Source organism: Microdochium trichocladiopsis (genome assembly GCF_020744255.1).
Source record: "Microdochium trichocladiopsis strain MPI-CAGE-CH-0230 chromosome Unknown B0I36scaffold_14, whole genome shotgun sequence".
In the NCBI taxonomy this organism is placed as follows: domain Eukaryota; kingdom Fungi; phylum Ascomycota; class Sordariomycetes; order Xylariales; family Microdochiaceae; genus Microdochium; species Microdochium trichocladiopsis.
In genome coordinates this window covers 407362-416908 of record NW_025763557.1, presented here as the reverse complement: position 1 = coordinate 416908, position 9547 = coordinate 407362, and the positions used below count along the sequence as shown (strand labels likewise).

At 55.8% G+C, this 9547-nt stretch overlaps 3 protein-coding genes across 3 annotated transcripts; all 3 read right to left on the bottom strand.

Moving 5' to 3' along the window:
* Positions 1–459: 459 nt before the first annotated feature.
* B0I36DRAFT_355936 (uncharacterized protein) lies at positions 460–993 on the bottom strand (the record flags this gene model as incomplete). The annotated part of the gene is made up of 1 exon (XM_046157504.1): positions 460–993. One exon carries the CDS (start codon positions 991–993, stop codon positions 460–462), a length of 534 nt encoding a protein of 177 aa, XP_046004805.1.
* A 1109-nt stretch (positions 994–2102) lies between these two features.
* B0I36DRAFT_369686 (NADPH dehydrogenase) lies at positions 2103–3483 on the bottom strand (the record flags this gene model as incomplete). The annotated part of the gene is made up of 4 exons (XM_046159816.1): positions 2103–2132; positions 2195–2524; positions 2615–3285; positions 3384–3483. 4 exons carry the CDS (start codon positions 3481–3483, stop codon positions 2103–2105), a joined length of 1131 nt encoding a protein of 376 aa, XP_046004804.1.
* Positions 3484–8215: 4732 nt separating this feature from the next.
* Positions 8216–9547, bottom strand: B0I36DRAFT_355934 (uncharacterized protein; the record flags this gene model as incomplete). The annotated part of the gene is made up of 4 exons (XM_046157503.1): positions 8216–8428; positions 8935–9012; positions 9127–9201; positions 9452–9547. The coding sequence occupies 4 exons, from the start codon at positions 9545–9547 to the stop codon at positions 8216–8218; spliced, it is 462 nt and encodes a 153-aa protein (XP_046004803.1).

The window sequence follows — 9547 nt, the reverse complement described above, 5'->3', positions numbered from 1 at the left end:
ACAAGATGACGAGCACAAGATGACGAGCACAAGATGACGAGCACAAGATGACGAGCACAAGATGGCTAACACAAGATGGCTAACACAAGATGGCTAATACAACGCCACTGCTAACGGCGGACCATATCGCAATCGAGACTCCCACGCATTGCGTCATACTCACATTGTGGTCAACAGCACAGGTGCACAAGCAAAAAGGGAGTGGAAGTTCAATATATTTCAGGCATATAGCTCGCGCTTAACGCTCGAGGTTATCGAGACAATGTCCTCGGGAAGAAGCTGCACTCCTTTCTGGTATGCCGTCACGTCTAGCATCTGGCAAGCGCGTAGCACACTCGCCGGGGCTAGATGGATAACCTGTTCGGCAATAGACTTCAAAGTGGTGTCATCAATTCTGGAAAAGGTTTTTCTTAGAATAAATAGTAAGCATAGCTCTACTCGATGGGGGCTCCTAGACTCTCACATGACTTCTTCTATGACATCCTCGGTGTAGATCATGAGACAAAATACTGACGGCGAAGCGAATTGTCGCCAGCGACGAGCTTGCCGCCTAATCTCCAAAACCTTTGGCCTGGTAGTCTGGAATGCACAGGTGCACAGGTCAATTGCTATGCTCCTATTGTGGCGCGTGTTACCTCGGCGCTTTTTGCTACGGGATTTGCCCTTTCTTCTGTCGGACTTGACGATTAATTCTACTTTGCTGAAGAGATCAATCAGGCGTACGTATGCCATACGGGTGAGGGCTTTCGAGTCCGGCGTGAAAATTGGAGCGTGCAGGGCTTGAAACGCTGCTAGTATGCATGGGTCGGAGCTGGAAACATTCGGCGGCAATGTTGTTTTGCCCACAAGCTGCACCCATTCAGACAAGACTGTACCACAGTGGTTAGCGATGTGCTCACGGTAATCTTCTCTGACGATGGCTCCGATCAGTGATTCTCCTCCAGGCGCCAGCTCAAGGACTGTCTGGAGACGTTCGAGAGGAATGGGGTCCATGTTGCGAGTCCAACTGATGTATCAGTGATCTGAACTGTTGCGTCTCCTCACCTCGCTTTAAATAATGCTCTCGGATCTGAGCGTGTCAATTTCAGCGCTCTAAACAGCGTCATTAGCGCGTATGTACAGTAGCGCGGAAGGCTGGTTTTAGCGGACCTGTTATTTTCAGCAGTTGAGCCGTTCTAGGAAGCCGGCTGGCACACCTGAGGGCACTTTTCAATTGTCCACGCAATCTTTCGCCAAATTTCCATTCAGAATAAGGACACTGATTCGAGCGTAAGCTCCGCGGTTGTGTGTTCGATTCAGACGCGTCGAAGCAGGCTGATTCTGGCAGGCTCTGTTATTTTCAGCCCCAAGGCACTGGACAACCCCGAATGCGATGGGATTGGTGCTTTCCGAAAATGCCATGTGATTCCGCTTCTAATCCTCCATCCACAAGTGGCTCGTCGTAAGGCTTTTGGACGGAAGTGAGAGTCACTATCCACACGGAATACCAACCTCTTTGTACAGTGGCTAGTGAGTTCATTGAACATCATGGCGGAGCATGCCTAATATCGTGAACCTGATGCACTCCAAACAATTCATACGGCATTTTTTTGGCCGTGAGTTATGGGACAACGTCAGAAGCAGAACGTGGAGCCTGAACATCGATTCATCCAAAGTCCTCTCGTGCTCTTTGCAAAACAAATGTACTTTCTACCAGCAAAATTTTTCGGTGTACAAGCAAAACTATAGAAGCTCAGAGTAAATAAACATGCGAAATACCCATTAGCACGGCCGATGTCACTCTATGCGTGAACAAGTGAACTCGAGACGGTCAGCCTTGGCAGGGCCCCGCTTTGCACCGAAACCATGGCGGGCCAGCTCCTGGAAATTCTCAACCTCTCCGGCAGGGGAGACGGGATATGTCGTTGGCCCGGATTGCGCTGCTCAAAATATTGGTCTGCCCACCATGTAATGCTGCTCCAGGATTTCGCATTATCTTCCTCTCCGCTCCAGACTCCCACCATAATCGTACATCAGTCGCAGCCCGTGCTCAGTACCAACCAGTTCGTCCGGCCTCCCTGTGGAGCAGGCACAGCTTCCAACCTGTTTGCTAATTATGTAAGTTAGCTACTCATCTTGTTGGCATACATGGCCTGTCAAAAATGTCAGCCTCGTTATTCAGGGGGTTGTGTTCGGCCATGCCCCGTATTCTTACATTCTCATAGCCTACACCAATAGCTTTGACCCCAATGTTAAGATACCATGGTGAGATATATCGTTCGACCTTGACAATGGCATCCGATGTCGGCAAATTCGGATTGAGCATGATTTCCGATGGGAGCGACGGCTCCATTACAGCCGCGCGCCCGACCCCGATTAGGTCAGTGCCGCCCCCCGTGACTGCCTCCTCCATTCCTTTCCTGCTGTGGAAACCTCCGGTCACCATAAGCGGCACGTTGGGGAAGGATAATCGGAAGGTTTCGGCAAAGTGTAAGAAGTAGGCCTCACGGGCCTTGGTGCGAGAAGATTTCGGCGGACCGTCAACCTGCACAGAGAGAGACAGAGAAGTACATGTCAGTATTCTTGAGTAACTATAAAGTTCAGTTATCAGTGACGTGTGGGCCAAAGTCCTCACCATGACGGGATCTCCGTAGGTACCACCGCTGATCTCGATAAAGTCGACTCCGGCCTCAGCAATGGCCCTAAACTGCTCGATGCAGTCCGCTAGTTCGTCCGTCGTCTGATAGTCGACCGAGTCAAGTTTGAAGCCGATAATGAATGCACTCGGCACCGCAGCCCGCACCGCTTTGATAACCTCGACAGGCATAGCGGCTCTCTTCAACGCGGATCCACCGTATTCATCAGTGCGCATGTTCGACTCAGCAGACAGGAACTGCGACAACAGGTATCCGTGTGCGCCGTGGAGCTCAATTCCGTCAAGGTCGGCCTCAGCCATGAGCTTGGCCGCATCAGCGAAGTGTTCGACCACACGGCTGATATCGGCAGTCGTCATCTCCCTCGGAGTGCCGAAGGCCATTGAAGCCAGGATCTTGTTAACGATGCCATCGCCTAGGCGCAATGGGATGGGGCTAGGGGCGATGGACTTTTCGCACAAGCCTTTAGTCCCGGAGCCGGCCAGCGCTTGGCGACCGGGATGGCAGAGCTGGACAAGAACCTTGGTTCCATTTTGTTTGGCCGCTCTGGCGAATGCGCTGTACTTGTCAAGTTGTATCTTTCTATCGACGGCAGTGTTAACGACGAAGGCACCGGGCCCGCTGATTCGCTTGGGGTCAACCATGACATTTCCTATCAATTCGAAGAAGATATGATATATTAGACAGGGTCTGGAATTTCTTTTCTCATATATATTAAGCTGAAGAGATTGTCTGGTAATCAAGGCATACCTGTTATGAGCATACCCCAGCCGCCCTCTGACCATCTGGCATAGTTTCGATTGTAGTCTTCGTTGGGAAGAAGGTCCTTCGTCATGTAGCCCTCAGCCATAGCTGATTTCACCAAGTTAACCCTTCCTTTTTCCCGTCCGTTGTCTGCCGTGCGAACCCCAGCTCTCTCCTTCACTTACCTGAACCTTATGGGGGAATTGGGGTAGCCCGACTGGCCGGGGGCGGCTGGTCCCTGGGGGTTAGCATCCCTGCCCACTGTAAGTTTGTGTCCAAGTGCCAATTCTAGTATGGCGCACTTGGGGTTCAGAATGAATGCAATGGCCCGAGCGTTTGGCCCCTGTTCTATGGCAGAGACGCGCCAACTGGACACAAACTGCCTGTGAATGATGGTCAGTACGGAGCCGCCTCGCATCTGCATGATCCGGACCATGGCCTGCTCCTGCTCTGCCGTCCTCCAGCGCGCCCCGGCCCCGACGATCGACTCGAGCCCTTGCTGGATCCGGCGCCTGATCTCCCCGACAGCTTCTGGGAGCGCCTTCCTCTGCTTCGCCGGTTGTGGGCTCGGCTCCGTCGTCTCCATCCTACCCGGGAGTTCGCTATCCTCATCGAACGATTCGGCGTCCGTAGACTCTCGCTTCCGCTTCCTCGTCCGCTTCTGGGCCTTGTCCAGCGACTTGCCCTTACTACCCTGGCCATCCCAGCTCAGATACTGGTGCCAGAGCCGGCTGATCTCGCGGTAGTTGGCGATCATCTGCGGCTGTAGCTGCCCTGGGAACTGGATGTTGATCGCGTAGTGCGAGCGCGCCATGGCGCTGCTATGTGTCGCCTGCAGATCCCAGATCAACTCCGTCCGGTCCCTCGGCCGCAGCTCGCCGGTAGCCTCGTCGAAGTCCTCGTCCTCGGGCCCGTATCCGTCATCGGCCGCACCGACCTCGAGCTCCTTCTGCTGTACGACGAGCCCCTGGATCGTCCGGCCCAGCTCGATCGCTAGATGCCGGTACGCCGAAGTGCCTAGTTCGACGCCGAGATAGCCTGTCGTAGCTGATCGGAGCTCCCTCGTTAGCACCTCTGTCCCCCAGCGGCCCTTCCGCGCGTCCTTCCACAGCCAGTGCCGTAGCGAGTCGGACGGCTTTCGAGCCCGCGTCGTATCGAGTAGCATCTCCTCGAACGGGATTAGCCAGACGAGATAAGCGACGATTAGTCGTCCGATCCGATCCGGTAGAAACCGTGCGACCTTCCGGCCGTAACAGCGGATCGACTTGGCCTTGTCCCGGTCCGTCACGAGCATTACCTGCCCGTCGTAGACGTACACGCTCCGGCTAAGCTGCTTCGTATCTAGATACCGTACGCTCGTGATCTCGGGCCCTCGGCCTGGCTGGCCCCCCCAGACGTGCGTTAGCACGAGCAGCTGGCTCTTCAGCGTGCCGATCTGGTTCAGCCACTTCTGCGACCTCTCCCGGTGGTACTGCTGCCGCTGCGCCGACCAGAGCTTCTCCGAGACCAGCTCGGCGACGACGCGTGGCCCCCCCCGGAGCTTGCTATTCTCCGGGTTCGTGATAAACGACTTCCCGTCGCCCTCGTATAGCACGCTATCGCGGATCTCGCTAAACTCGATCCGTTCTAGAAGCGCCGCCGACTGGCCGTATAGTAGCCCGTCGAGCGTCGATTCGGCTGTCGAGACGAGCCCCTGGGCCATCTGCCGGAACTTCTGGACCTCGATCCGGAAGCCGTGTAGCCGGAGCGCCTGCCTCCCGTCCTCCCAGATGATCGTTGCGGTACCGCCCTCCTTCTGGCGGTAGCCCTTCCCAATTGTCATAAAGCGATTTATCGTACTGAACGGGCTATGTGAGCCGTCTGCGATCCATTTCTGGTAGCCTCGGAGAAACGCTTCGACGTCCTCGCTCTGTAGTTGACGATGCGTGCCCTGGCTGGCCTCGCGAACGCTCTCTCCGGCCTCCTCCTCCTCCTCCTCCTCCTCCTCCTCCTCCTCTTCCTCCTCCTCTTCCTCTTCCTGGATTGGGATATGCTCGAAGAAATACTCTAGTAGTAGTACGCGGCCACACCACGCCAAGCCTGCAAGTAGCGAAGTGAAGTCGCCTGGTCGCCGGAACCGTGCTCGGACGGGGTCGATCGCGAGTACCGTAGTAAAGTGGAGTAGCGGGTTCTCGTACGGGTTACGTAGTACCTGCTGCGTGAGCGATAGAATACAGAACGTGAAGACGGCTTCGTCTAGATATTGCTTCTCTTCCTCGTCCTCGCCGCCGCCTACCCGGGAACTCTCCTCCTCCGTACTGTCGAGAGCTTCCGTAATAGCTTCGAGAGCGGCCCACTGCTCCTGAGTGAACTTTACCCGGTGCTTCCTCCTCGCCTCCGTACGGCCGAGCCGGAAGACCCGGACGCAGTAGCAGAGATAGCGCCGCCAGTGGTTCCGGTACTTCTCCATCGTGTGCGCTTCCTGCTTCATACTGAACGGCCGCGGTGACGGCCGGTGCGGGTCGCGGCTTACCAGCCAGCAGAGCGTCTCCACGGGCACCTGGCCGATCCGCCGGCTGCACCGCTCGATCTCCCGGTCGAAGCTCTGGCCTAGCCGTACGAGTGCCACTTCCGAAGCCTCTCTCTCCTTCCGGGCCGACCAGCTTAGCTTAGCCAGCTCCTTCGTCGACAGACCTGGCTCGGCCGCGCGCCGTAGCTCCGCCATATTCTTGCCCTTTAGATGCTTCGCCCAGCCCATCTGGTGGACCCACGGCGACTCGAAGTCGACCCCGGCCTCGTAGTCGATTATCCGGCCCCGCTCCGCCTCTTCGGCGGCCACCTTAGTCTCGAACGCCGCTATGTGGGCCTCCCAGCTCGGCTCCGCGCCCCGGCTGGGTTCTGGCTCCGCCCGGACCGGCCGTTCGGGCACCCTCTTTCGAGCCCTCTCGTGCTGGGATCGGCGCGTCCACGACCCAGTATCGCGTGAACTGCCTGGCCGACGAGAACGACTGGAGTGCTACGCCCTCCCAGCTGCTGGGTCTGTCGTGCTCCTGCTGTCCGGCGGCGCGCTGCGTGTTCCAGTGCCGCGACATCCGCTTGCTGCTTGTCGTCAGATATCGGCACGCCGTGCAGCGGAGCCCGGCCTGGACGGCGAGCTGCTCGATCGCCTTACTACCGTCTGCCGGGAGCTCGGCCGACTGCGGGTCTACTAGCCCGCCGCTGCTAGCTGTTGCCTCTGCGATCGCGCTCGTGAGCTCTCGAATGCGCCGTAGCTCGTCGCCCTGGATCTGGTGCGCCTGCCGGAAGTGCGGAGCGACGTTGACGCCTGGCCGGATCGCTCCCTTGCAGTACAAGCACATGAGAACGCGCGCCGGCTCGTACAGCCAGACAGCCGAGTCCGTGATCTCTGGTGCTGCCATTGTTTGTCTTTTCACGAGTCTGTTATCGCGTCCGTATTGTATGTAGTTCTGTGATTTCTCGCGCTTGCGACTTAGCATTTCACATCTATCTATTCTCTATCTAGCTGTTCCGGCCATCTACCCTCGTACCTACCTGACCTGACCACCCCTGGGTAGTCCTCTCCTCCTCCTCGTCGCATCTCCTGCCGCGTCGCGTGGCTTGCTTTTTCATTTCTCTTCCTACATAGCGCGCCCGTTTAACCTTTTCTGTACCCTGGCCTGGCGATATCGCCCGCTCCCCTGGCTGCGGCTGCTGTAATGCGTGCCGCGTGCACGGGCCCGGGGGCGCTGGCCGGAGTTGGGGTTAGCCTAGGGGTTAGCAGTTAACCCCCAGCCGTTTTGGCTGCGCGGAACCTGACTGCGTTGGGGTAAGGGAACTTGACTGCGCCGGCCCGTGCCACCCCGGCCTGGCCCGAGCTCCCCACCGGGAACTTGACTACGCCAGCCAAGTTCCGCCGGCAATAATGGTTAGGGTGAGATTTACAGGCTCGAGTAGTACCCTATTGGGGTTGCCAGGAACACCCGCGAACTCTTACCTGATAGTTCGCCTCATATTGCGCAACTGGTGTCCGGCAGGCAGCGATTCGGCTTATGAGCAAGGGCAAGGCACAGCGGTTCATGGCGATTGTCTCTGCACCATTCCTTAACTGCTCATTGGGGCCACAGCGGACTGTGGGTGCCCACTTGGGTTTCTACTGCCGCGTGTGCATAGTCACTGGAGAGCACAAATGAACTCGGCTCGAACATACACGAGCAGGCTTCGTGAGCACATAATTAAGGAATGGCCGCAGTATTTACGAAGGGGGTTTTATGGCGATGATTACTCCACCGATGATCCCTAGGGCCGTCAGGAGCAAGCAGAATTCTGCGACATTGCAAAGGACCCACTTGCACTCCATTTGGGATTCTGACAACTCCTTCGCATCGTCATGGCGCACGATGGCAGAATACCTGGGTCGGCTTTAATTGACCTTCGCTACAGAGAACGAGCCACCTAGATTTATACCATAGCTAATAAGGTTGACGATAGAATTGCACTTAGCTAAACTTCGCTGGTAATGCTATGTTTGATGTTCCTCGTGGGACCTCTTCAATGTAATGACCTCGGGTGCCCCGGAATTCGGATGAAGGCACTATTTCTGCTCAGATGACGTGCCCAATCATCTTGGGACAGAGATTTCAACCTTGACTGAAACGACCCCGCTGGTCTGAATAGAATCAGACGAAGCAGCTTTGCCCGCGACTTGAAGTGGCTATCCTCGCTGGATGTGTGACACCTGTATACTGACTTGCTCAGGCTATTTGTGCTTTGCATATGAGATGACCGCTTGCCGTGAATGAGAATGGCGGAGCGATTCGAGTGGTCAAATAGACGCCCGATGTTCCTGATGATTTTGTTGATCATACTTGAAAGAGATAACGTAGAATGTGAACCTGGTAGTGGTTCCGATGTATGCCAGAGTTTGTCGGCAGCATGTCGAAGAACAGCTGAAACTCATAGAAGAGTCTTTCATCGTCGGTTGCGCAGCCGTCAGGCGCACGGCAGGTCCTCGCATCAACGCCTGCCTCAAGCTTCTCCAAACCAGTTCTAGGTTGGACGGAGTGTTTCATTGGCTCTTATATAACGATTATCGCGTATTTTGGCTACTCGAACGATTAGCTGCGGTCAGACCGTTATTTGGATATTACAACCCCAGAATACTCGCCGGCAGATGTGGGGAAGCGGCGACGCCGCGATCATGAAGCATTTGGCTGTGCAAAGGAAAGTCTAAGATCAGACCGGTCATGACCTTCCCAAATCCTGCTCAAGACGTGGTCCACGGCTTGATCAGCGATAGATAGCGGTACTTCTCCGCAGCGGCAAGAAGGTCGTGTAGAGCGTTTATGAAGCATGGATGTGACAGGTTGAGGGGCGAGAGGCAGTTGAACTGGGCATGTATCAGGTGGTGGAAGAGGCGTCGCATGGAGCCTGGGTCGCATCCGGACAGGAGGAGTGGAAGGTGCTTCGCGACGGGTGACCTGGAAAGCAACTCCTCGCGCGTAGTTCTCCTGGAAGCGACGAGCGAGTCTTGGACGAGACCCGGAATACACCCTTTGGTGGCTCTGCGCGTAAGACTGACCTGTACTAGGAGCGCCGCAAGCGTTTTACAGAGCACTGGTCGATCCACTTTTCCATCCACGGAGTCTTCGACGAAAACCTACATATCAAGCAAAACGACATGTTTAGCGTTGTTGCGTTGGGGTCGGCAATGACCTACCACACGACCAAATCAGTTCTGCTCTTGAACATTATGGGATATTCATTCTCGTACCTGGGCATAAGAATGATGTCGCCAACAACGTTCACGACTGGAGTGCTGTGCTGTGGGGCTTTTCTTCGACGATGTCTACATGGCGTTCTACATGTAAGTCTTTGCGCATACCCCCCCACCCACCCCCCCCCCCCCCCACATCTAAATGCGAGGATGACAAGGTCTCTGGGCACAGTCCGTACATGGTCACAGTTGCCACGAAGCTGGATGTCCCTATCAAGCTGGTCCTCCAAGGGCCAACCAAAGAAGGCAAGTACGCTTGGACTAGGGGATCTTGTCATTCCCGACATGTTCATCTGTCTTTGCTTCCGCTTCGACGACTAACTTTACTATCACCGCCAGAGAAGCGACACAGAATGCTGCCATTATTGGTGGCACGCAAGGGGTCCCAAAGGACCTGAAAATGGGGCTCTGAGGGCAT